This window comes from Papio anubis, chromosome 2 (assembly GCF_008728515.1).
Source record: "Papio anubis isolate 15944 chromosome 2, Panubis1.0, whole genome shotgun sequence".
NCBI lineage: Eukaryota > Metazoa > Chordata > Mammalia > Primates > Cercopithecidae > Papio > Papio anubis.
The window spans coordinates 142,356,961-142,384,718 of NC_044977.1; the positions used below are offsets into that span (position 1 = coordinate 142,356,961).

At 41.8% G+C, this 27,758-nt stretch overlaps 1 protein-coding gene across 1 annotated transcript in view; it reads left to right on the plus strand.

Annotated features, from left to right (window-relative positions):
• Nucleotides 1–27,758, plus strand: part of WWTR1 (WW domain containing transcription regulator 1) — a 141,331-nt gene that overhangs the window by 78,447 nt on the left and 35,126 nt on the right. Inside the window, exon 3 of the mRNA XM_003894965.4 lies at nt 7,971–8,107. Within this exon, the coding sequence (XP_003895014.1) occupies nt 7,971–8,107 (137 nt within the window). The remainder of the gene's footprint in view (nt 1–7,970; nt 8,108–27,758) is intronic.

The window sequence follows — 27,758 nt, forward strand, 5'->3', positions numbered from 1 at the left end:
CACGGGCTCCCTCTGTGATGCGGCCTTCCTTCTGTGATGCCTCCCTGGGGTTTCTACTGCAATGGGCTCCCACTGCATTCTGGTTTTAGGTGACAGCAGAGGGACTACCTGGAGAAAGTGTGCATCTGGGCCTGGGAGAATTAGTAAGTGTGCATACCACCCCTGTCTTTGTTCTTGTGGTTAAGACTCATCTCTGGTGTTGGTTGGCAGAGCTAAGTACCATTGGCAAAACAAAACAAAAGGTGCTACTCAAAGAAATGTAAGATATGAGTAAGATATATGTCATCTCCTAGGTCTTGAAATTTAAATAAGAACACACTGATAGAATGTTTAATTTGATTCAAATGCAAACAGTATTTATCCCCAACATACGAGAAAGTAAACCACTTTTGCATACTAGTATTCTAATTCTAATTGAGGACAATTTTTAAAGTTTAATGTAAGTCTTGGGCAAGACTTCTTGCCATCTGGTACAGGATTAAAAATTGGCATAGCATTTGTTCTCTGCTGACAGTGGGTCAGATTCACTTGGCAGGCCCTATCGGGAATTTATCAACCTCATCCAAATCTGTTTCAGTTTCCATTTTTAACACTAGTGGGCCTAATTGGACTGAGTCACAAGAAGCACGTTGCAAAGCTGTTTCATTTAGCAAATTTTAAGCTAATTGTATTCAGTATGTACATTTGTTTTAACATTAAGAGGATGGTGAACTGACCTACTAAATCAAAAAAGTTTGAAAAATCTGATTTTCTGAAATAAGACAGTTTGCTTATACTTAAATGGGGCTTGTAAATATCACAGGCTTGGCAGATTTTTTTTCTTTTTTCTTTTTTAAGAGATGGGATCTTTCTATGTTGCCCGAGCTGGTCTCCAACTCTGGGGCTCAAGCAGTCCTCCCACCTCAGCCTCCCAAAATGCTAGGATTACAGGTGCGAGCCACCGCACCTGGCTAGTATTATTTTTCATATGCCTACTATGTGCAGAACACTTTGCTGTGTTCCACAGGGTCATTTCTGTGGAACATTTCTTCTGGAAGAGCTTGTATTCTGCTGGAAGAGGAAAAAAGAGGTAGTAAGGACAGAGGCTACAGAGGAATTTCACCCAGGGGATGAAGACAGGGAGCAGTGAGTATGATTGAGTTTTAAACCAGTCTGCCTTGGTTTTATGACCCCAGGCTGTCTTTAAATTCTCATCTCATCGGTGCGGTTCTCTTTAACTGCTCAGCTAGGTTGTGGCAAAAGAAGAGGCAGTTTGGAGGCTGCTTCCAGGTCTTGTCCTAACTACTCTGCTGATGGCGGGGAGCCCTGATGTCGGACACTGTATGAAACTCTAATTTATTAAATAAATGGGGGACAGAAAAAAGGCAAAACACTTATGTTTGAAGACGAAATCTTGGCCCATAGAAATAAGCAACATGCTGCTAATAGTTTTAAATTCTTTCAAAATGAAGCACTTGTAATCATTCCTATTTTTATATCTTTGTATGCTTCTAGCAATACAAAATATATTACATGGGGGATTCTCTGTTTCAGAAAGTCCTTGTTGTATGGCTTCCTTCTGTGAAGTTAGTGTGGGTAAATTCATCCCAAAACACCAGGCCTTTTCCTGGGTGGTAAGAAGCTGGAGGATTTTTTTGGTTTTGTTTTGTTTTTTGTTTTGTTTTTGAGGCGGAGTTTCACTCTTGTTGCCCAGGATGGAGTGCAGTGGCGCTCTCTCAGCTCACTGCAGCCTCCGCCTCCCTGGTGCAAGTGATTCTCCTGCCTCAGCCTCCCGAGTAGCTCGGATTACAGGCATGCACCAGAATGCCCGGCTAATTTTGTTATTTTTAGTAGACACGGGGTTTCTCCATCTTGGCCAGGTTGGTCTCAAACTCCTGACCTCAGGTGATCCACCCTCCTCGGCCTCCCAAAGTGCCGGGATTACAGGCCACCGCGCCCGGTCTGATTATTCTACTTTTACAGATAAGATTTTTATCTTTGCCTTTACTATATAGTTTGCACAATGTTTTTGATTTTTACACCTAGCCAGTACATCACCCATTGTGCATAATAGGTATATGATCCATGGTTGTTGAAAAAACTTGAACCAAGCGTTGCCAACCTTGGACTCAAGGCTGGAGCTGCCTTCTCTGCACTCACTGCTGAGTGAAAATGACTTTAGGAAGCCAGGAGAACTGGCCATGAAATCTTTAAGTGACTTTGGTGGTCATAATATTCCCAGAACAGACCTGCTTTATGCTCACAATGAGGAACCAATATACTGTTAGCTTTTTTACCTCTGTCTTGTGGATATGGGTAGTGTGACTAGGATATCCAATTAGGTCACACAAGGTCAGAACTAATATTAAACCCAGATACCCAGGTATACGTGACTCAACGACTGCGTGTGGTCTTTGCACATCTTTGCAGAGCCCACAGAGTCTGGCAGTAGGCTGCTTTGTCTGGGAGATGCCTATGTGAGTTGTGCTGTTATTTCATGGGCCGTGGTGACCCAGGGGGACTTGGATACCAGGTATCCTTGGGATATCTGCCTGGAGGTTAGACAGTGAATGGATTGTCAGAGAGAGAGGATGGGGGGAGGGAAGGAGGAAGGGAGGAAAACCAGAAATATTGGCAGAAGGGAAGCCCAGAGGCCATTGCCCTCATCAAGGTGAAAGGTCATGAAGGAGGGAGAAGGAGGTAGCAGTGGCTTGAGAGGAGGAAACTGGAGCAAAGTGAACACCCTCTCCGCAGGCTGATGGGAGAGGCCAGTCTGAAGGGAGGGTGACTTGGAGGGTGGGCGTGCCACCCCACCAATTTCAAAACATTTTAACCCCAAACACACAATTTACCTGATAAATAAAATGTCTTTCTATTATTGTGTCTTTCTTGAAGAAAATATTAATCCATGAGGGAAAACTGATTTCACACGCCACCGTTTTTCATAACCTACCATTTCCAGCCAGTATCTTCTCAGAGACGTGCTGACCTTTCTTGCCCCTTAGCAAACTCCATGCTTTCTTCCCACCTGGGCAGTTCTCTAAGCAGAGACTCATAATGTGATTGGAGGCCAGAAATTGGTTGGTCTTTCTGGGACTGAGAGAAGGAGACTGTCTGGGAAGTAGTGGTCCCAGGGGCTCTTGAAGGAAGGGGAAAAGCCCACTCCCGCTTATATTTGTTACAGGCACTGTTAACCCCACATACTAACAGGGCTCTCCATGGGAAGCACTTGTAGAGGATTTTTTTTTTTTTTTTTAAGTCGAGGAAAAAAATTTTTACTGTCAAGAAAATCTTTTCTTCCCCGTAGGAACTGCTATTCTTTTTCTTTATAAACAGCATGGGATCAGGTGATTGATTCCATTTGTCTTCTGATTTGAGCCACACAAAGGTAGGAGCCAAATCTGTAGTTTATCTTCGGGAACTTTTTTTTTTTTTTTTGAGACTGAGTTTTGCTCGTTGCCCAGGCTGGAGTGCAATGGTGCGATCTCGGCTCATCGCAACCTCCACCTCCCGAGTTCAAGCAATTCTCCTGCTTCAGCCTCCCAAGTAGCTGGGATTACAGGCATGTGCCACCACGCCCGGTTAATTTTGTATTTTTAGTAGAGACAGGGCTTCTCCATGTAGGTCAGGTTGGTCTTGAACTCCCAATGTCAGCTGATCTGCCCACCTCGGCCTCCCAAAGTCCTGGGACTACAGGTGTGAGCCACCAACACCCCCCCCCCCCGGCCCCCGTGTCTTCAGGAACTTTTTGTACCTTATGACCTGTGTATTCATGCATCAGTTTTCTTTTTCGTCTTTTTGTAGCTTCATTAGTATTTTTGTTTTTGCTGGTTGTGAAAACAATACATAATCACTGCTAAAAACCTGGAAAGAACAAAGCAGTTTAGATAAGAAAAAAAAATTACCAGTGAGCCTGTTATTTGCATATATCACCATAAATAGTTTAGTATCTTTTTTTTTCCTTTCTTTGTTCCATTTTCAAATATGAAACCTGTACAGTGTATGTATTTACAGAATACGCATATGTAGTCAGGTTAAATATATTTGTGTATGTGTGTGTATTTCCAAGGGAAGTTATACTTTAAAACAGCAGAGAGACTTTTTCTTGAAGTAGACTAAGCAAGGGAGTGAAGCCAGGAAGGAGGTGGGAGTAGCGGGGAAGTGGGGATTAATCTAGCTAAATTGTGGGTCCTGGCAACCACTGAGATTACACTGAGAAATACGAGAAAGGAAATGACTCAGTAACACTGAGAGAGGGAGCAGAGATGAGACAGCAGACTGAAAGAGTGAATGGCGTATCCTGGGTTTGGGAAGCGGTGGGAAGTAGGGGGAGCTGGAGCCTGAGGCACTAAGTGATTAGAACAATAGGAGAATTTAGTTTTCAGATGAAATCATCAAGGCTGTATTAAGAGCCTCTTGTGAGCAATCGCTCACTCTTACTTGTTGCATTCAGCCTGGGAGCCACTCTTGACACCATGTTAGCGCAGCCTTACAGCCGATGTCAGGTTGACTGGCCTGCAGAGCCAGGAATTTGAGTGGCTTTCTTCTCAGAGTTGTTTTGGAGCAATGAGAACTGCTCACTTAAGAAAGGCTCCCTCTTGTACTACAGCCTTTGGGGAATACTGTGAGTGACACTTTTAATTAACAAATCCACTGGGAACAAAACTCCTTTAAATGTGTTGGCTGAGTGTAGTTTGAAGGGTGGGCCGTGGAGGCTCCCACTGCACTGCAGGAGTGCTGGGACTTCAAGCTACGGGTAAGCTGTACATCTTTGGGGTCAGAACTATCAGGATGAGGTCCACCCAGAAGGCCCCACACTCTGTCCCAGGGGATTTCGGCTGGCAAGCTGTGCTGGCACTCCTTAGGCAAGATGAGCTCATCTGCCACTTCAGATGCTGGGCTGCCTATGCTAGATGTTCCTGCTCTCGCTGCATTCAGGAGCCACAGCTCACTTGTTCAGAATGGGAGGGGAGAGTAGGGGACCAGCATTTGGGAATGCGTCATTCCAGCTCCTGTATTATTCCTACAGCTGGTAGCTGAAATTCTGATCGCAGAAGTGCCCTTGTACATCTTCCAGCAAATGATGTATATTGCCACATCTCACCAGGGCCTGTGCTGATGTTGGTTCTAGCGCAGCATCAATATCCATGGTGTCACAGAGTCTAAGAAAGGTTTATGAAAGAGAGGAGGATTCTTTTCCTTCTGGTACCAGAGTGGAAACTATTTACAGTGGACATGTCTGCCTTGGAAAACATGCCGCTTTAATAGAATGAGTTCTGAAGGAATAATCAAAGCATTTCTTAGGTCTAATTATTTTGCTAAAGGGAGTTACTTGATTTTGACACCCTCACCAATTAGTTCCTCACTTGGAAGGCCTGAGGCAAGCCTGAGGCTGGCTATGCGTTTCCACCTGCCCAGAAATTGATGGATTTTATGAAAGCTTTTAACAGAAAGCTTTAAACAGAGCTACAATAGTTAAACTGAAGGTGTAACTAAAACTATTGTTTTTATTATTATTTATTTTATCCTTAGGGACATGTTTTTCATCTCTTTACTTCAGTCTTTCCCCATCTTTTCTTTTTTCTTTTCTTTTCTTTCTTTTTTTTTTTTTGAGATGGAGTCTCACTCTGCTGCCTAGGCTGGAGTGCAGTGGCATGATCCCAGCTCACTGCAACCTCCACCTCCCGGGTTCAAGCGATTCTCCTGTCTCAGCCTCCCGAGTAGCTGGGATTACAGGCACGCATCACTATGCTAGCTACTTTTAATATTTTTAGTAGAGCTGGGGTTTCGCCATGTTGGCCAGGCTGGTCTCGAACTCTTGACCTGTGGTGATCCGCCCACCTCAGCCTCCCAAAGTGCTGGGATTATAGGCATGAGCCACCGCTCCCGGCCTTTTTTTTTTTTTTTTTTTTAAATCACATTTATTCTAAAACCTTAGACCTTTAGACCCAAGTTTTCACTCAAGGCAATGGATGAGCTCCCCGTGGCAATACCTACAAGTCTTGCATTAAGAAATCTGAATAAAAATTTTAGCAGAGGAAGCATTTAAAAGTGAGGAAACAGACTGAAAAGAAAACAAGACAAATACAACCTCAGTGCAAGGAAGTTTCTAGACTGATTAAACATAATGAAAGTGAAAGTGGTTTCCTACCTTAAAGATTCAAAGGAGGCCATTGTTATTCAAAATTGAGGTGTGTTTAACAGAAACAACAATCATGCTCCTTTTGTTGTGTGTCTAAGGAAGGTCAGCTGTGTGGGCCCGACTGGAAGAGACCAGCGTGATTGTGAAGCCCAAAACAAAGGGCTAACATTCAGTTTCTTCTGTCAGTGTTTGTTGTCTTTGATGGATATGGAAAGATCTCTGATACTGGGCTGGACGTGGTGGTTTGTGTCTGTAATCCCAGCACTTTGGGAAGGATAGAGTGGGAGATACTTGAGTTCAGAGGAGTTGAGAGACCAGCCTGGAGCGGCTATAAAGAGGCAGCCCACCTCTGCAAAACAATTTTTTTTTTTTTTTTTTTTTTGAGGAATGAGGAGTCTGGGCCTCTGTCGCCCAGGCTGTAGTGCAGTGGCGCCATCTCAGCTCTCTGCAAGCTTCGCCTCCTGGGTTCATGCCATTCTCCTGCCTCAGCCTCCTGAGTAGCTGGGACTACAGGCACCCGCCACCATGCCTGGCTAATTTTTTGTATTTTTGGTAGAGACGGGGTTTCACTGTGTTAGCCAGGATGGTCTCGATCTCCTGACCTCGTGATCCTCCCGTCTTGGCCTCCCAAAGTGCTGGGATTACAGGTGTGAGCCACCGCGCCCGGCCAAAAAAAAATGTTTTTTTAACAAATGAGCCAGGTGTGGTCGCAGGTGCCTGTGGTCCCAGGTACTCAGGAGGCCGAGGTGGGAAGATTGCTTGAGCCCAGGATGTCGGGGCTGCAGTGGGCCATGATTGTGCCACTGTACTCCAGCCTGGGCGACAGAGCAAGACCATGTCAAAAAAGGAAGAAGAAGGAGAAGGAGAGGGTGAAGGAAGATTTCTGATACTGTTTATAAAACAAAGTAGAGGAACGGGATGAATCTACTCATCTTTTATATATATGTATCATAAACTCTCACTAAAGGAAGAGCTTGATGGAGTGGGACAGGGAAAGTACCAGGAGTGACCTGTGACGTGATTTGGAAGGTGGTAGGTAACGCTGGAGGCCACGTCCACCTTTCTTAGAATGTACTAGAAACTCTGAGCAGAAGCTCATGTTTCATGTTGGGCTAGTTTCTCTGTGATTAAGTCATAGTAACAAACTGGAAGTTGTATGTGATCAAAAGTGTAGTCATGTCTTCTCCCTTATAAACCTTCATGCCTCAATATCTAAGTTTCTCCGTAAGCTGGCACTAGTCGACTTTCCTACTGTTATTTCCTACTACTCTGCCTTCCAGCTACACTGTTGTCACCTTGCTTGGTGACAGTGAGCTTCTTGAGGGTTTTATGTCACCTTTGTGGACCTCGAAATACCTTACACTCCTACTGTGAGAGCTTGCTTGATGACAGCCAGAGGGATCCTCATTATGTCAATTCTATGAGTCAGGAGAGTATGGGGGACTGGCTGGGAAGGTGAGCATGGCCCCCCTTCCAGGAAGGAGCTCACGCTCTGTGGCACTCCAGTGATTGGATGGTCGGGAAGCACTGAGGTGCTGGGGAATACAAAAGCTCCACGGGCCGAGGTTCGGAAGTTCACTGGGGCTCACTGCATGCAAGGGCCTGTCTGGACAGTGAAGTCTTGGGCTTGTGTTTAGAGAGCTGCTTGCAGAATCCCCAGTGTGGCCTAACCAGGATGCAGGGAAAAATAGGCAAGTATGTCTTCGGATGAAATCAAGCACAATCTATCAACCACTCATAAGCAGATCCTAAGGGAAGAATCAGTGTCATTAACTGTTATGTTGTTGGTGGTGATGATGATAATGATGCTGACAATTAAAAAGATAATTAATTGTTTTCCTTCTTTTAGTCACATAGAAAAAATCACCACATGGCAAGACCCTAGGAAGGCGATGAATCAGCCCCTGAATCATATGAACCTCCACCCTGCCGTCAGTTCCACACCAGTGCCTCAGAGGTCCATGGCAGTATCCCAGCCAAATCTCGGTAAGCCCCAAGCTTTTTTAAAATTAAAAAGTAATTTTTTTTTTTGAGTTTTTTGTAGAGTTTGTTGCCCAGGCTGGTGTTGAACTCCTGGGCTCAAACAATCCTACCACCTCAGTCTCCCAAAGTGCTGCGATTACAGGCGTGAACCACTGCACCTGGCGGAGCCCCAAGCTTCGACTCCGAGCTGAAGAAATGGGTGTTCAATCAAGGGGTGGCGGGGCTCATAAGTGGTTCTGGCTGTTTCCATGTCTCTTCATGCACCCAGACGGTGTTTGCGCCTTCTTCTTGGCTGCAATACCATGTTACTCTTCTGCCGCCTTTTCCTTCTTTACTTGGTCTCTTTACCACCAACTTATGATACTGCTGCCTCAGTTTTAAACTACAGTTCTGACCTCCCCTCCGATGGCCTTAATTGGGGTAGAAAAATCAGTTAGGCCTCCTTTCTTCATCTAGACTGAGGCAAGTAGGACATACACGCTTTGGGTGACGTTGGCTCCTGGCAACTGCCTACAGGTACAATTCTAGTCTCAAATCCCTACCCTTATTTCCCTTTTTTCCATAATTGCTGCATAACATGTCAGATAGCATGCTGGGTGCTTCCATGCCTTACCTTATGAAAGTCTTCCAAAACCCCTACAAAAAGTAACAGGCTCCCCAGTTTATAGATGAAGAAACTTCCCGAAAGTCATGCAGCTTGTGGAGAGCAGGGCTGGAGAACAGGCTGGTCTGATTTTGGAAGGGAGTTAACCGTTACATAACCTGCCGGTGGCTTCTCCCCCTATACCTGCCGTGGGATAATATGGCTCACTTTTTACTTCATTTACAATATTTAGTAAGAGTGATTTTAGACTTGAGAAGAGAGTATTTTCTGCTAAAATTATTCCCAGTAGAGAGAATCACCAGTGAATTAATACGCTGCAGCAACGGAACCCGCCAGCTCTTTTTGGTAATCATTCCCTTCCTTCTCCCCCAGGGCTAAAAATAAAAACGGGCCAATTTTAAAGTTTTATAAAAGATGGTGCCATTTTCAGATAACATTTCCATTTAAGATCAGATATCCAGATATGCTTTATACACAGAACAGTTAATTTTAGGGAGTGAAAAGAATCTCCTGTTGGATTTTCAGGAATGAACAAGATAAAAATGGAAGCGTTATTCCTGGACACCCTTCCCTCATACTGTAGCTTAGCCAAAGCGAGTATGAACTCAAGTAGACCCTGGTCAGCTTCAAGTGTCAGTTCTTCCGGGAAGTCTGAACCTACTGCTTTAAAGCTTGCAGATGTACAGTTTCCAAAAAGCAAATGACATCGAATAACCTCTGTTGTGTTCCTTATCTAAAGGGCAGATCAGAGAAAATGCAACCAGTTCTGGTACCAGCAGTGGTAAACCAAAGCCTCCCATGAGTCATTTTGTCCCAGATATTCAGGAGCTTATGTAGAAAACAGATGCCACTGTAGTAAAGAAACGCATCCTGGCTAACACGGTGAAACCCCGTCTCTACTAAAAATACAAAAAACTAGCCGGGCGTGGTGGCGGGCGCCTGTAGTCCCAGCTACTCCGGAGGCTGAGGCAGGAGAATGGCGTAAACCGGGACGGAGCTTGCAGTGAGCCGAGATTGCACCACTGCACTGCGGCCTGGGCGACAGAGCAAGACTCCGTCTCAAAAAAAAAAAAAAAAGAAACCCCAAATTGGGTGGCATTAGACTGGTTTTACAGTTTCTTTAACCATTTAATTTTCATCAAAAATTCTAAAAACTGATTATTACGTTTTAATTTTAACTTTGTAATCAATTATAATCGGAAAAAAATCTTTCATGGACCCAGCTTACAAAAAAAAAAAAAAAAAAAATATTCAAACACTTCCTCCACCCTCCCTTTCCTCAGTTCCCAAGTTTGTTTCCTAGAGCCAGCCAGTGTTTCTAGTTGTGTGTGTGTTTCATTATACTAAGGTTAGCATATCATAACCACTGTTCTCTATCTTGCTTTTTTCACCTGCCTGTCCATATAGAGCTTCTTCATTCTTTTAAAAATTTGCCTATTAGTCTACTATATTAATATGCTATAATTAGTTTATTTAACTAACTCCCATCTGGTAGATATTTAGGTTGTTACTAGTGTGTTGCTAGCATACAAATACTGGAGTGGATATCTTTTGTCATGTTCTTTTATGCATTCTCCTTAATTTTTAAAAATTGTGCAATACGTAGGAAGTGGACTAATGAAAAGAAGCTTGAATGCTTGGAACGAGATATTGAAGGCACATGTGAGTCTGCCTGTATGTGCACACATGCACGCATATACACACACACACAAAGTCCAATTGCACTAGTAAAGTATATCTAAAAAGTTGTAATCTGAACATTCTGAAACAACTTTATCTATAGCTTAGTAAAATACCTTAGTTCCCAGATTTCTGTTTTTATTTAATTTTTGTTATTATTATTATCATTATTTTGAGAAAGAGGCTCACCCTGTCATCCAGGCTGGAGTGCAGTAGCACGGTCTCAGCTCACTGCAACCTCTGCCCCCTGGTTCAAGCAATTCTCATGCCTCAGCTTACCGAGGAGCTGGGACTATAGGCGTGCACCACCACACACAGACGTGAGCCACGGCACCCGGCAGTTTCCAGATTTCTCATAAGGCAGTGAATTTCTCAAGACACACATTCTGGGTTTTTTCCAACAATATTTGTGTATTTGCCCGTTGCAAAGTGTGTTTCTAGCTTATGGAGAATCACAGATGTGTCTGAAGGATGGAAACACAACTGTAAATGCCAAGTAAGTTCCAAAGACCAGGAGTTAATTTACAGAGTCTCAGTAAAGTCCAAATAATAAATGATTTACTCAGACTATTTCATTTCAAGCCATAACTCTGCCTGTGGTTCATAGTCTTTATTATGTATCTTTAAACATATAAAAATAAAAAGAGCAGAGCTGGGTGTAGAGGTGCATCCCTGTAGTCCCAGCTACTTGGGAGGCTCTGAGGTGGGAGGATCTCTTGGGCATAGGAGTTTGAGACCAGCCTGGGCAACATAGCGAGACCCCCATCTCTTAAAAACTAGAAAAAGAAAAGAGCAGATTCTTCTCCTCCAACTCTTCCTTCTTGAATGTAGAGCTTTGATACTTTTCAATGGAATGTAGCTAATAAGCGAACTAAAGTGATAGGTCTTCTTTAATGCAAGGAGTTTATGTACATGTGAAAAGGATGTCAAAATACAATTAGTAACATTACTATCAGATGATAGAATAGTACTTTTTATAACTAATTTTGTGTATTTCTAGAGCTGTGATATAATCAGTGTTATAGTTAAATACATTCAGAAACAAATCTCCTTGTATTTGGGACCCTGTTTCTGTAGGTTAGGTACTTGGACTTGGGTGTCTGACTGCCAGAATTTGAATCCTGGCTCTGTAGTTACTAGTTTGGTGACCCTTTAAGTTACTTATCTGTGCTTTGATTTCATCATATGTACAATGGGGATTATTAATGTATGAGGAACTTACAAGTTGATATATGCAAAGTGCTTAGGACTATGATTGCCACATAGTAAGCTAAAATGTATGTTTATTATTATTTTTATGGCAAAAATTATTTTATATTTTATTTAACTATAGCATGTTATATTTTAAGACAATCTAACTGTTCTTTATAAATGCTTTCAAGAATAAAAATGATTTGTTTTGGGCTGGTTAGATTGCAAAGTGTTTTAAATTAGGAACAATGTATTCATTACCTTCAGTGAGGATAGTGCCCTCTGGTGGAAATGTTTAAGTTACCTCTCCCAGGAGAAACTTGTTATCACTAGACACCTTATTTTTTCTAAGAGCTTTAGATGCGGGATGCGGTGGCTCTCACCTGTAATCCCAGAGGATCACGAGGTCAGGAGATTGAGACCATCCTGGCTAACACGGTGAAACTCCGTCTGTACTAAAAATACAAGAAATTAGCCGGGCATGGTGGCGGGCGCCTGTAGTCCCAGCTACTCGGGAGGCTGAGGCAGGAGAATGGCGTTTGTAGTGAGTCGAGATTGTGCCACTGCACTCCAGCCTGCGCGACAGAGCGAGATTCCATCTCAAAAAAAAAAAAAAAAAAAAGAACTTTAGATGTATTCCTGTAATGCCTGTAATGCGACTTGTAAATCAAACCGTAATTTTATTGTGAGAGGAAAGACCCATTACTTAGTCATCCTGGAGTGAGTGACTTTGTGAAAACAGAGAATTCTTTCTGCAGGTTGGCAGATTTGTTGAACAGTGAATCTAAGTAAAATGAAATAAGCTCTGAATGGGAAAATTGCAAAAATAATTTTTTTTGCACTTTAATTCAAATAACCATCTCCATTTTGGTCTAGCTTAAAACTAAAATTTTAGTTTTTGTATTTGCCAAATCAGGCTTTACCAATCTGGATTCTGTCTGAGCAGAGTAATGGCCTTTAAGCCTGAATTCCCAGACATATGCAATAAATGGAAGAAGAAAAGACAACCTTGGGGGACTTTAGATAATAAAGAGGAAAGGTTGCCATTTGGTGGAAGCCGTATCAGTATTGTCACTTGGGGGTTAACAAGTTGTTCGGATCCTCACTTTTAAGTAACGTAGGGGAAATTACTATACATATGAAAGTAGATTTCTTTTTCTTTACACAAACCAGACAGACTTTGTTTGTTTGTTTGGGATGGAAACTTGGCTGCCCAGGCTGGAGTGCAATGGCGTGATTTTGGCTCACTGCAACCTCCGCCTCTCAGGTTCAAGCAATTCTCCTGCCTCAGCCTCTGGAGTAGCTGGGATTACAGGCGCCTGCCACCACCACACCTGGCTAATTTTTGTATTTTTAGTAGAGATGGGGTTTCACCATATTGGCCAGGGTGGTCTCAAACTCCTGACCTCAGGTGATCTACCCACCTCAGCCTCCCAAAGTGCTGGGATTACAGGCCTGAGCCTTCCCTACTATTAATACTTAACTAAAATTTTAAAAAAGAGAATAAGAGGGAAAGAAACAGGGAAAAAAATAGACTTCCTATACAGGCTCTGTTATATATAGAACAATGGGCTTCAGAAAATGAAGCCTGCTGCAGATCTTGGTCCTTGGTTAGAGTGGTGGCGAAGTGGGCATGGAAATGGGATGGAGGGTGGGGACTGTTTTGGTAGAACTCGGAGTCAGAACTGAGTTTCTCTTAATTTAGACGTTTATTTGTTGGGTTAGTTATTTAATCTCTGAGTCTCATTTTCCTTATCTGTAAAATGGTAATAATGATAGTACCTACCTGATAACGTTGTTTTGAGTATTTAGGTAGTCCATGCCTTGGTATGTGATGTATAGTAAGCTGCCAGCACTTGTATTGTTATAGCTATTATTGTTAGCCAGTAGCCTCGTTTTTCCTCCCTTTTCTGGCCCCTGTGTAATCAGAGGAAGAGCCTTTGATACGCTCTGTTAGAAAGCCATTCCATTCCTCCTTCAGGAAAACCCAACCATGGTTACTGCAACTTATATTTGTTTGGGCACTTTTGCTTATAAATTGCGAAACTAGCTGGTGTGGTACCAAAAAATAATCTTTAACCTCGGACAGCAATTGTGAGAAGATGAAGAGGAGCAAGTTTGTGACAGTCAGGTCATTCGCAGAGGGAGTTTGTGAAGAGCAGTCACACTTTTGAGTTCTAAGTGAAGAACATTTTCCCCACTGCAAGTAGTGAAGTGTTAGATTTTCCCATCTCTCAGCAGACAAATGCTGAAATCATGCAACAACTTAAAGAAGCTCCATATTTTTTAATGTTTTTACCAAGAGAAAGTGACATGCTTTTTTTTTTTTTCTTTTCTTTTTTCTTTTTTGCCTTTTTGGTGATAATCCTAGTGATCATAAACCATGGGGTGCTGAGCTGCTGTCACACACTAATGGAGCTCTTTGTTGGAATGAGACCCTGACCTGGGATGCCAGTATCCTTCCAGACAGTACAGGAAAAATAAAGACTGTAGCAACTTCACCAGACTGCGAGCCCTAGCCAATTCAGAAACCTTTGGTAAAGTGCAACCAGAGTGTATTTTCAATACTGTAGGAACATTTTAAAATTAGATATATACACGCGTGTGCGCGCGCACACACACACACACACACACTCACTTACCCCTTTGAAGATGTGCCATCCACCAGCCCAGAGTCTAAGTCTTCCAGGTCTGTTTCTTGAGCTGTACTTCAAATTATAAACACATGTGTGGTTGTTTTTTCTTTTTTTTCTTTTAAGCGCATTCTTTTCAAGACAAGATGGAAAATCTTGTCTGTGCTCAGTTTGCTAAGTTGGCTTGCTCTTCTCTCTAGGAAGTATACAAAGAAACTTAACATTGTATCAAGAGCAAATAAAACAGCTAAGGGATATAAAAGCCCTGTGTTGCTTAAAGCACCTAGAAAGGTATCCTGAAAGTTCACTAGAAGTCAGATTGCTACTTAGGCATCTTATGTTTTCCTTTTTTCTATTGGTTTTTTTCTTAATCAAATTTACATGGTGAGTTCACGGCAGACACATCTGGCTACTGTAATTTTTCCAGCTCTGATGTTCTCACTACTTTTGGAACTTTGTGGTTTATGCAGCATAAATTAACCTAAAATGCACCGGCACATATGCACAAACCCAGAGACAAACAAACAAAAAAAATACCCATACACTTTTTGGGGAATGGTGGAGGTGTTGGGTGTTGTACGTGTTGTAGGATTGTGGTGGTGGAAAGTTTGTGTTTATGGAAGAAAAGGAACACTGGTGGGCACAGGAAAGGGGAAAAGGTTTCTGTTTAAAAGGGATTTTCTTGATAAAAAAGAATAGAAGGAAAAGTTTGCTAAACACTGTAGGAAATCAATTTTCTTTTTATTTTGTAGAGATTAAGGTGTCTCACTATGTTGCTTAGGCTGGTCTCAAACTCTTTAGTCTCCAGCGATCCTCCCACCTTGGCCTCCCAAAATGCTGAGATTAAAGGTGTGAGCCACTGTGCCCTCAATTTTCTTAGATTTTGAGGAAGCTATCTATTGTCAAATACACTCTAGTTAATCAGCATTATTGAAGGCTGCCTTCTTTGGGGTTTCAAAAAGGAGATTCTTTTTTTTTTTTTTTTGAGACAGAGTTGTGCTTGTTGCCCAGGCTGGAGTTCAATGGCACGATCTTGGCTCATCACAACCTTCACCTCCTGGGTTCAAGCAATTCTCCTGCCTCAGCCTCCCAAGTAGCTGGGATTACAGGCATGCGCCACCATGCCTGGCTAATTTTGTATTTTTAGTAGAGACGGGGTTTCTCCACGTTGGTCAGGTTGGTCTCAAACTCCTGACCTTGGATGATCCGCCCTCCTCAGCCTCCCAAATTGCTGGGATTACAGGCGTGAGCCACTGCTCCTGGCCTGAAAAGAAAATTCTTTATAGTTCCTTTCTTTTAGGGTTTTTAAGGAATATGTTAAATGAGACTGAAAAAAAATTACCAAATCAACGGATTCAGCTCCTTTTGTGTAATAAAGCAGGACATAATAGCATATAAAGAAATAAACCTTACGCTTTTATGGCTATGTTCCATTTATCTTAATGTGGATGAGTCTTTGTTAAGATTAGGTGATGGAGACTTACAGGTTTTATTATATGAAATTTAGAAACTTAGATAGAAAATTTGTTCTTTGATAAGAAATAATAAGAGCCATGAAAAGTGTCTGATGCCACAATTTTCCTAAAAAAAAAAAAAAAAAAAGGAGTATGCTAGGTGAATATTTTGGGAACCATACACAAAGATGTGTTAGTTATAATGGCCAGTAAACAAATGCCTGAAGTATGAAAATAAATACATTTATTTATTTATTTGTTTATTTATTTATTTCCTGAGACGCAATCTTGGTCCATCACCCTGGCTGGAGTGCAGTGGTGTGATCTCGGCTCACTGCAACCTCCGTCTCCCAGGTTCAAGCCATCCTCCCAGCTCAGCTTCCCAAGTATCTGGAATTACAGGTGCCCACCACCACACCCAGCTAATTTTTCTACTTTTTAATAGAGATAGATTTTCACCACATTGGCCAGGTTAGTCTCTAACACCTATCCTCAAGTGACCCGCCTCCCTCAGCTTCCCAAAGTAAGTGCTGAGATTACAGGCTTGAGCCACTGCACCTAGCCACAAATATATTTATGAGCACTGAAATAATGGATATAGACCATGTAGACACACGGAAAACTTTGTTATAACATTCTAATTTTATACAGCATGACAAATTGTTTATGCTGTAATTATACTTCTATTTTTTTGAAAAACACATTGCTTAGATTCTTTGCATTTTTTCACAAGACTAAGCTTCTTGAGGACAGGGACTTGATCTCCCATTTGTGTATTTCTAGACCCAAGCAAAGCTCATTAGGCATCATAGGTGTACTCTTCTGTAGAATGAACAGTTACGTATTTTTAAATGTTAATAGTTACTATAGTTAGGCCTTTGAATTAAGGCTGATTCCCTCTATTTTCTCTGTAATGTGGTTATATTACTTTTATAATAGCCAAAAGGAGAAAAAAAAAAAAGGGAGAACAACAGGGGAGAACCTTGAGATTTTTATGGTGGAAGAGGAGAACAGTGTGTTGGAAAAAAGGCTCCAGGCCCCATGTGTATTATAGACAAAACCAAGAATGCTCAGGCCTCTGCAGTTGAGCAAGTCTGCCTGTGGCAAATAGATTATTCACTAGTCTCTAAGATCAGTGTTTAGCCAAGTGTGGTCCAGATCTACCACTAGCTGGATCACTTGGGGCATTTGTTAAACATATAGTGTTAGAATACAGTGGTTTTTTTGCTCCCAAAAGAACTATCCTGGGCTGCTGCTGGGAGGAATATGCCCTGGAAATTTCTGTGTCAATAAATGTAGGGTGGAATCTGGAAAGGTATGCTGTTTTCAAGTGTTCAGATGACTCTGATCATCAGCCAGGTGTGGGAGCCACAATAGAATTGTGTATGTGAAGGCCAAGTGCAGTGTCTGACACCTGTAATCCCAGCACTTTGGGAGGCTGAGGTGGGCAGATCACCTGAGGTCAGGAGTTTCAGACCAGCCTGGCCAACATGGCAAAACCCCATCTCCACCAAAAATACAAAAAATTAGCCAGATGTGGTGGCACACTCCTGTAGTCCCAGCTACTTGGGAGGCTCAGGAAGGAGAATCGCTTGAACCCGGGAGGTGGAGGTTGCAGTGAGCCAAGATGGAGCCACTGCACTTCAGCCTGGGCGACAGAGCCAGACTCTACCTCAAAGCAAAGCAAAACAAAAGAAAACAAAAAAAGAATTGTGTGTGTTAGCACAGTAATGGGAAAATGCCAGTATAATAAAAATACAAGAACCTACTCAAACGTTCAGTCTTTAATTTATTTGAAAAGGACTTGGAGTATGCTCACCAACTTTTTAACTGCTTCTTTGTCTGAAATAGACATTTACTGTGGCACTGGCTTTTGCCATTTTGGTGCTTGGTGTTAGTGCACACATGAGCATTGGGTAAGTGAATGCTGAATGGGCTTCCCAGAGCATCCTGACCCCAAATATACCAACTAAACTTCAAAAATGAGGGGGAAAGTTATAGCTTGGGATTCTTGAAATGTGTTGTTTAATTCACTGGGTAAATGTACAAGCCTGCTCCAGTTTTGCTTGCAGAGAGTGGGCCTGAGAATCAATCAGGCCTTCGTAGGCCTAAACCATGACGAATTCCAGAGAAGCACCCCACACCCTGGGGAAGAGGGAGTCCTTTTAGGAAGGTGAAGGCTAGGTCAAACTTGTTTTCTTTTTCAGTCCTTTCTTTGTTTGCGCCACATTAATTAATTAATTGCTAATGGAGTCTAATCTCTTCACCAAGCTGTAGACCTCTGTTGAGAGTTTTAAAAATAATTTTGACAGTTTTCATCCTGTTCGCTGGCTGACTTCCAAAAGTTTGCCCCCAGGAGCTTCCTTGCTGTGGAGAATTTCACCCAGTTAAGGGTGAAAGGCAGGCAGTGGGATTCAGGGTGGTTTGTCATTCAGCCACTTGTTCCAAATTGATAAGTGCTGAGTGATATTTTGACACTTCTCTTTGATCTCCTCTTTGGCATCCCTGGTAATATTGCTCCTGCCTATGTGTAATCATCACCTCTCCCACTCAGGTACCAACTGATTGATTTCTTCTTCCTTTCTGGAAGTCTAAATTTATTCCCTGGGTGTTTTGCAGTTGCTGGTGGTCAAGAACAGCTGTTCCTCCATGCTTTACTCTGAATAGTTCTCTAGGATGAAGTCAGCAAAATAATATCATTTAAGTGAAGCCTCAGGAAAACAAAAGCCTTGATTGTCTTTCTCCTTAAGTGCTAAAAAGATCACCCCTCCCCCTCTGTGTGTGTGTGTGTGTGTGTTTGTGTGTGTGTGTGTTTTTGTGTGTGTCTGTATTTTAAGGCAGGAAAAAATAAAGGTCCTAAACATTTTTGAAGCAGCAAGATTCAAGAATGTTATTTTTTTCCATATTATATAATTGCTATTTCGTCACTGTAGAAAATGTTGATTGGCAAAAAATGAGAAAATAAAAAGCCACCGTACCATTCAAAATGACACTAGCATGTTTTCATATATTTTCTTGACTTTCTTCAATGCAAACATAAAAATAGTTGGAAACTCCTCTGTATTCTTTTTTGTAGCTTATTTTAATATACTGTGAGCATCTTCCCATTTCAGTAATTTTTTTTTTTTTTTGAGACAGAGTCTCGCTCTGTCATCCAGACTGGAGTGCAGTGGCATGATCTCGGCTCACTGCAACTCTGCCTCACTGGTTCAAGCGATTCTCCTGCCTCAGCCTCCCGAGTAGCTGGGACTACAGGCACACGCCACCAAGCCACGCTAATTTTTGTATTTTTAGTAGAGACAGGATTTCACCATGTTGGCGAGGCTGGTCTTGGACTCCTGACCTCAGGTGATCCGCCCGCCTCGGCCTCTCAAAGTGCTGGGATTACAGGTGAGAGCAACTGCGCCTGGCCAGTAAATATTTTTCTATAATTTTTTTTATGAGTTGTTTTAATTAGAAAAGTAACACACGAATATGGCAAAAAATCCAAATAGTTCCAAAGGGTATTTATGAAAAATTAAGTCTCCTTCCCACCATGACCCCCAGCCCTTTTCTCCTCTCCAGGGAAATGCTACTACCAGCTTCCTGAGCATTCTTCTAGATGTGCACTACATACACCTGCATGCTTGGGCATGTACAGTATGTCTTTTTACAACTTAACATATCTTAGAGAGCCTTCCAAATTAGTACTTACAGATTTGCTCATTCTTTGTCAGCAATAGGTAATGTTCCACTCCACTGAGGTACCATACTTTGTTTAACCAGTCCTGGGTGCTGGATATTTAGTTTATTTTCTGGTTGGTGACTATTATTAAACAATGCCACAGTGTGCATCCTTGGACACAAATCCTTGTGCCATGTGCTGTTTATGTATAGGATAATTTTGCAGAAGTGGAATTCCTGGATCTAAGAGTATGTACATTTAAAGTTTTTAAAGTTGTTCCATTTCTTCCCGAAAAGGTATACCAATAGACACCCCTGCCAATAAAGTGTGTTTCTTTCCCCGTACCCTGGCCAATAATATCTATGATCAAACTTATAGCCTTTACTATTCTGATAGCTACAAACTAGATTCTCATTATCTTCATTTTTTTTAACTTATGAATTGACTTGGACATATTTCTTTTGTTCATAAACTATCACATCATGTTAATGGCTGCAAGTAGTCCTTGTGTGAATTTATTTAACCAATAATGCCATAATTTATTTAACCAATTCTTCTATTGAGAGACATGTAGGTTGATTATATTTTTTATCATTATAAATGAATTTTCTTGCACGTATATTTTTGTGCCCACCTTTAATTTCCTCACTTTTCCAGCTTCTTTGGAATGTTTCTGAATAAAGTATACAAATTTCTTAAAAAATACAATTTTGACATGGTTTGCTTTATCAAACTGAGAAATTGGCTAAAGATCTTGGAGCAGGGGATTTTTGGGCGGTGATACTTTCTTTTAAAAAATAACGTAACATTACCACAAAAAGTGTATTTTTAACCAGCCACCTAGCTTTCCCACTAACTCTGTTTTTCAGCTTGTATATCCATATGTTTTTGACTAAGCCATAAATGGAAGTTTCGTTGGAAGTTATTTTGCTTCCCAGTACATGTCATACATTTCATTCCATATTATTTTCGTCCTTTTCCTTTTCAGTATTATATTTCTCAGACACCAGTGAAGAGTGAGTTGTGAGTTTTGAATTTTGCCAAGACTTAAATATTTGCAGAGCTGGAAAGAAATAAAGTTAAAAAAAAATTAATGTGGCTGATTTAGTCTTGGGTCACAAGACCTTCATTTAGCTGCTTCAAAGCTCACACTTCAAATGTCAAGAAAAATATTCTCTTAATTTCTCCCGTATCAACTGCTGCAACGCCTGAATTAATTAGAATAGAACTATAATTTCTCTCCAAATGGAATTGGATCATCCCATCCTAACAAAACAAATGCTCAGGGCGGCTCCAGGCTGAAGGTTTCTGGACACCTTCCCTACATGGTATCTGCCTGGGACACTGCAGTCTAGGGCTGCCCCTCAGGAGGCTTCTCTTCTGGGATCCTCGGCGTATCTTCTTTGCTTGTGCTTTCTCCTCTCCTCTGTGTCTCCTCTAGTTTTAAGTGCACATTATATTTTTCCTGCAATTTGAGGGAATCTCAGGGTCAAAACTATGATATATTAAAATCAGATGGCTTTAGCCTGAGGCATTCCTTATTTCATATGTTTGCATTCACTGGTGCCTTCTCCGTCCTCCACCCTTAGCTTGCTCATTTTTCCTCCTATCAAGAAGACCAAAATGGAGCAATGTCTTTAGCTCTGACCCTGGGATGTAAAGCCCTTTCACAACAGATCTCAAGCTTGACAGTCAACTCTCTTGGTGTTCCAGGTCTTTCCCAGGAAAACCTGCAATTTCCTATTCTGGGTGTCTGGTCCTCAGGGGCAGCTATCCAGGGGTGTTTCTTCTGAAAGATCTTCCCAACCAGTCTGTTGGGGTAGCTCTCTGTCCTGTCTTCCTCTCTATGTTTTAAAATTAGAATTATTTAAATAACAGTTGGGGTTGGGGATAGAGGTGGGAGGCTGGAAGGAACTATGAGTATGAGGTATCAGAATTATGTAGCACAGATTACAGCTGGGATTCTGTTCCATCCAAATTCCCATCAGTTATCAAAGCATTGTTTAATAGGAGTTTCCTCAAAGATCAACAGTGCCACAGAACAATGGCCCATATGTAACACAGTTTCTCTGGTCCCTGCCGGACTGAGAATTCTCAGTCTCCAGGAGGTTTGGGGTATGTGTAGAGAGGTTTTATTTTTTAAAATGTCAGTATTTATTTTGAAAGAATTGTTAACTTACAGAAGAGTTTCAAGTTTAGTCTAAGGAATTCCCATACACCTTTTCCCCAGATCTGCCTTTGTTAATTGTTCGATTATAAACATAGCCACAGTTGCATCTATCTGTCTGTCTGTCTGTCTATCTATCTATCTATCTATCTATCTATCTATCTATCTATCTATCTGTCTATCTGTCTATATATATTTTTTTCTGAACCATTTGAGACAAAGTCGGAGACATCATTCTGCTTTACCCAGAAATACTTATATTTTCTCAAAAGACATTTTCTTTTTTCTTTTCTTTCTTCTTCTTCTTTTTTTTTTTTTTTTTTTTTTTTGAGATGGAGTCTTGCTCTGTTGCCCACGCAGGAGTGCAGTGGCATGATCTCGTCTCATTGCAACCTCCATCTCCTGGGTTCAAGCGATTCCCCTGCCTCAGCCTCCCAAGTAGCTGGGACTACAGGCATGTGCCACCACGCCTGGTTACTTTTTGTATTTTTAGTAGAGATGGGGTTTCCCCATGTTGGCCAGGCTGGTCTGGAACTCCTGACCTCAGGTGATCTGCCCGCCTTGGCCTCCCAAAGTGCTGGGATTACAGGCATGAGCCACCGTGCCCAGCTGGACATTTTCTTATATAAGCACAGTATAGGTATCAAAATCAGGAAATTTAACATTGATACAATACTATTATCTAATAGCCCAGATTCGAAATGTCTTCAGTTGTCCCGGTGATGTCCTTTGTGACTATTTTTGTTTCTGGCCCAGGATGTGATTGAGGAACTCACGTTGCATTTAGTTGTCTTGTCTCCATAATCTCTTCTAATTTGCAACAAGTCTTCGGTCCTTTTGTTCTGCACCTTGACATTTTTGAGGAATATATAGGCCAGTTATTTTGTGAATCGTTTTTAAATTTGGATGTGTCCAGCGTTTCTTCATGATTTTGGTTTGGGTTATACATTTTTGGCAGGAATACCATGGAAGTGATGTTGTGTTCTTCTCATTGAATCATATCACGAGGCACACGATTTGTCCCACTATAGGTGACATTAGCTTTGATCGCTTGGTGAAGGTACTGTTGTGGAAGGTGGGATGGAGGCAGCACAGCGTGCTTGTGCCAAATGGCTCCTCTAATGAGTATCTTCCGTAAAGCTAATGAAGTCTGTAGAAAGGCTTTTTGGTCTACCAGGTCTCTATAAGGTATGGCCTAAAATCATGTAAACTCTTCCCCTTGGGATGACTAACAAGTAAAATTTCCAACCTGCTCAGTTAAGCTTCACAGAACATTATTTATTTGATATATAATATATCTGTGCAGCTATATACACACACCTAGGTTTTTAAAAAAATTTATTTACAAAAGGTAGGCTTTGTTAATTAGAGTCACAAGCAGTTGACTGTCTCAGTGTGACTCAAGACCACAAAAAAACCCATTTCTCCTTCACTTTATTCTGAGTCCTGGGGTTGAGACCTAGACCGGCAGGTGTACTGCTTGGGGCCCATTCACAGGTTTATAAGTTTCTCATTGAGGGCAGTCTGTGACTGACACACAGGTAGTTTTAAAATGAAATTATGATGCTTCCATTCATTTGTTCCCTACTCTTGCATCTTATAAAACATGTAATTCTTTTTTTTTTTTGGAGAGGGAGCCTTGATCTGTTGCCCAGGTTGGAGTGCAATGGCATGATCTCAGCTCACTGCAACATCCACCACCCTGGTTCAAGTGATTCTCATGCTTCAGCCTCCCCAGTAGCTGAGACTACAGGCACACACCACCACGCTTGGCTAATTTTTGTATTTTTAGTAGAGACGAGGTTTCACCATGTTAGCCAGGCTGGTCTTGAACTCCTGACCTCAGGTGATCCTCCTGCCTCAGCCTCCCAAAGTGTTGGGATTACAGGGGTGAGCCACTGTGCCCAGCCAAAACATGTAATTCAAAAGGATAAAAATAAATAATTGAATTAAGTTGGGGTAAAGAAGGACTGTGGCTGAGAAAAAAATAAAGCCAGGGAAAAAATACATACCATGGGGCCTTGTGTGGTTGCTAGAGGTACCTACAGATTTGGCTGTGAGATTCCTGGGGTATTGTAAAGAAGATAATATGCTCTGTTATAGGAGTCAGATCATTCAAGAGATAAAGGCTTTCATGGTATTGAAGAGAAATGTAGTTTTTCTAGATATAGAGATGTAAGAGGGAGTTCTCCTGTACTTCCCCATAAGTCATCTAGACTCTGTGATCTAGGGGACAATGCCCTTAAGAAAAAAATTCCAATAGTGGTTGGGCGTGGTGGCTCATACCTGTAATCCCAGCACTTTGGGAGGCTGAGGGGGGCGGGTCATCTGAGGTCAGGCATTCGAGATCAGCCTGGCCAACATGGTGAAACCCCGTCTCTGTTAAAAATACAAAAATTAGCTGGGCGTGGTGGTGGGCGCCTGTAATCTCAACTACTTGGGAGGCTAAGGCAGGAGAATCGCTTGAATCGGGGAGGCGGAGGTTGCAGTGAGCTGAGACCATGCCATTGCACTCCAGCCTGGGTGACAGAGTGAAACTCTGTCTCAAAAAAATAAAAAATAAAAATAAAAATCCAGTAGTGAACACTAGGAATTTTATGGGGGAGGTTTTCTACAGTCTTTTTAAATACTGGGTGGTGGCATGATCTCAGAGCACCAGCCAGCGTTCACAGAAGACCAAAATGAGTGTATACTACATATGCATTTTGATTCAAGGATAACATTTAGAAAATTTAGAGCTGTAATTTTTTTGTTGTGTGTTTTGTTTTCATTTTTAAGAAGGAAGCTCCTTTTGACACACCTTCTCAAATAAAATTTAGAGCTACAGGCTTTTATTTTGTTTTGCTTGGGATCAGAATCTCCTCTTTGTAAGTAAGTGTTTAAAAGCAGAGCTGCTTTGGTTTCTGTCTGTTCCCCCATCCCTGCCCCAAACCTTATTCCTTTCCTTCCCAAAGATCCTGAACCACTTTACAGGGCTGGGAGACAACAAACTGACAGGCATTGATCCCAAGGAGTGGCCTGTTTCCTTCATGGTTGGTTGGTTTGTTTGTTTTTGAGACAGAGTCTCACTCTGTCTCTTAGGCTGGAATGCAGTGGCGCGATCTCTGCTCACCGCAACCTCTGCCACCCGGGTTCAAGCAATTCTCCCGCCTCAGCCTCCCGAGTAGCTGGGACTACAGGCGCGTGCCAACACACCCAGCTAATTTTTGTAATTTTAGTAGAGGTGGGGTTTCACTATGTTGGCAAGGCTGGACTGGAACTCCTGACCTTGTGATCTGCCCACCTTGGCCTCCCAAAGTGCTAGGATTACAGGCGTGAGCCCCTGCACCTGGCCTCCTTCATGCTTTTTAACTCATTTCACTGTGTGCCCCCAGAGCTTCTTCGTCTCTGGATTTCTTCAGAATTTTAAATTTTACCATGGAGTATGAAATAATCTGGCAGTTTCCCATGCAGTCCAAGCAGTCAGCTGCAAGGAGATTTCTATCAGTCTGTTATAGAGGTCAACCACAGTGCTCACCACAGGCAAGAGGCCCCAAGGGACCTGGTCCCAGCCCCTCACCCTCTGCTCCTCAGCCACATGGGCTGCTCTGATTTTGCACAAATACTCCACGCTCACCGTTTCCACCTTAGGATCTTTGTACTTGTCCCCCACCCTGATTTCCATACTTCATTCAGATTTAGAGCACACATCACTGCTTCACAGAGGCCTTTCTTAACTTCCCTGCCTAAAATAGCTCCACATTTGTTTGTTCAGATCCCTTATCACTAAAATTATTCTATACATTTGTTATAGCCTGTTTTTTCACTAGACTATAATCTCCTATAGGGCAGGGACCTTGCTGTCTTGTTCATCATTGTATCTCTACTTCCGAGAAACAGGGGGAAGAATAGCTAGGTGAACCTAGATCATTGGAAAGAAAAAAATCATCTATAGTTTTATAAGCCAAACACCACCACTATTAATATTCTAATACTTTTCATTTCAAAGGTAATTAACTTTTTTGGAGTTACTAGAAATCCTGTAAGATAGGGTACAGTCCTCAATGAAATGCATGTATATACAAGTTTCCAAAATTTGGCACTTACTTCTACCAGATTTCCTAATCCTGTTACCTCTGGTTAAAATCTTGTTTTGTTTTTTTTTTCCTGAGTGGTCCTGGCCCAATGCAAAGCACCTAAACCAAACTATTGTTTTTGCTAATTTGATTGCTGAAAAAAGGCTGTTTCTTTAATTTGCATTTGTGTGATTCCTTACGAAGCTGATAATTTGCCATATTTTATTACTAATTGCATGTCCTCTTTTATGAATTGTTGAAGTCTTTTGACTGCCTCTTGGAATCTTAGTATCTGTTACATGCTCTCCATAATAAAGATGTATACTAAAGGGGCATGCTATTAAAAAACACATGCACACATTAAAAACTAGCAACTCACACTGGCAACTTTTCCTCCGTTCCTTGTGGAACACAGCTGTGGATTCGTTTTCTCTTAGCTTGGGCTGCCATAGTTTGCACCTGGAGTAGTTTTAAAATGATTCAGGAAAGCTAACCAATAAAAAACTACAATAAACTCTCTACTGACTAATGAAAAATAAATGCATGAATCAGAGTTTCCATTTCCTGCTGGATAAAAGTATACCTATTGTCTGAAGATAATAAAACAGTTTTAGTTGTACTGCTCTTGCCCAACCATGGAATTATATTCAAAATCACAAGGAAAACTTTGTGAAGCAGCAAAGTGAAGCACTAAATTTCCTCTTTTCCACAGGCTAGACAATTGTTTTTGTACATTCACTAACTCCACAGAGGTGCTTCCTGCCACAGGCCACTTGTGATAAATCTTGAGATATCCCTGCAATCAAATGCAGTCAGAGTAGTGCATTCTGATGCTGCTTTAGGTGGAAGAAAGATGATTTCTTTGCAGTCAAAAGGATCCAGAAGAAATCAGCCTGCCAGAAAGCTGTGATTTTTTTTTTTTTCCGCTAGTCTTCGCTGGATATAATATAATGATCAGAACTAATGTCTGAATCCTTTAAATGCCAATAAAATATACATTTGGGGGTAATGCAGTTATTATGAAAATATAAAAGCCAGTGTTACAGGCATTTCGATTTTTACACCTGAAAAAGCAGAGTTGCCTAGATACTTGCACACTGGTTTGTGGACTACATTACTGTTTGGATGGGCAGACAGGATAGCAAGGAGGAAAATCATTTCCTGGTGCTAAAAATTCAGGGTTTCCTGTGAAGTAAACGAAACTTGGGTTACAAGTCTAAAACTAGACAGGCTTGGGGCATCTGGAGAACTGAAGGCCCATCTGGCAAGCTTTGGGGTACCTGGAAGTGGTTTTAAGGCCTGAAACAGTCAAGCTGGGAAAGTGTGGCTGAATGAACATATATTCCAGAGCTCTGTGCCTTATCAACGGAGCCGGCTGAGAAATTTCCCTGCAGTTATTCTCACCCAGAATTGGAATAAAGGGCTCAGTGTGAAGTTGGGATAGTACAACTTCTCGGTTTAATACTTTACAGATTTTTGGAACCAAATGCACCCTGAAGTGAAAAGCTGCCTTTTTTTTTTTTTTTTTTTTTTTTTTTTGCTGACCTTGTTGGATGGCTAATACTGTTTCTGGGAAATAAGAGAAACAAGCGGCTCATTGTTGGCAGGAGCTGAGAGAGACACAAGGAGGGCGAGAGACGCGTCTGCAGCCCTTTTTTTCCCCTTCATTGTATCGTGACTGAGTCAAGGCTGGACTGTGGCTAGGTTTTTCTTCCTACCTCTGTAGACATATGTTTTCCATCAGACAGGGCTGCGTGACACCTGACGTTGGCCAGTTCACATGAGTTAAGCCATGGACGGCCCATAAACAGAGGAAAAGACCCGCAGCTGCACCCAGACACTCTTGATGCTGAAATGTTTTTTAAAGCTTGGTGTGGCTGGGTCTGCACATGCGTCAGAAACGATTTACACCTGTATGTTTTGGCTTGCTTCTTTGAGTTGCATATTATTATCCCCCCAAAGCCGCTATGGCCAGAAGGTCTAGCATTTGCTGATGGCAGTACCTCTCCTTTCCATATATATAAGTCTTTCTAAATTATGAAATGTGAGTTTTCAAAGTTTATTTGATTTTTGTCTTTTTTGTTTTTTGTTTCTGGAGGATTGAAAAACAAAGTGCTCTACCATTTCTATAAAGTGAGATCACACAAATGGTGTCATCAAAACATGCGATTCACGTTGATCCCATCATTTTAAAGTAAATCAGTTA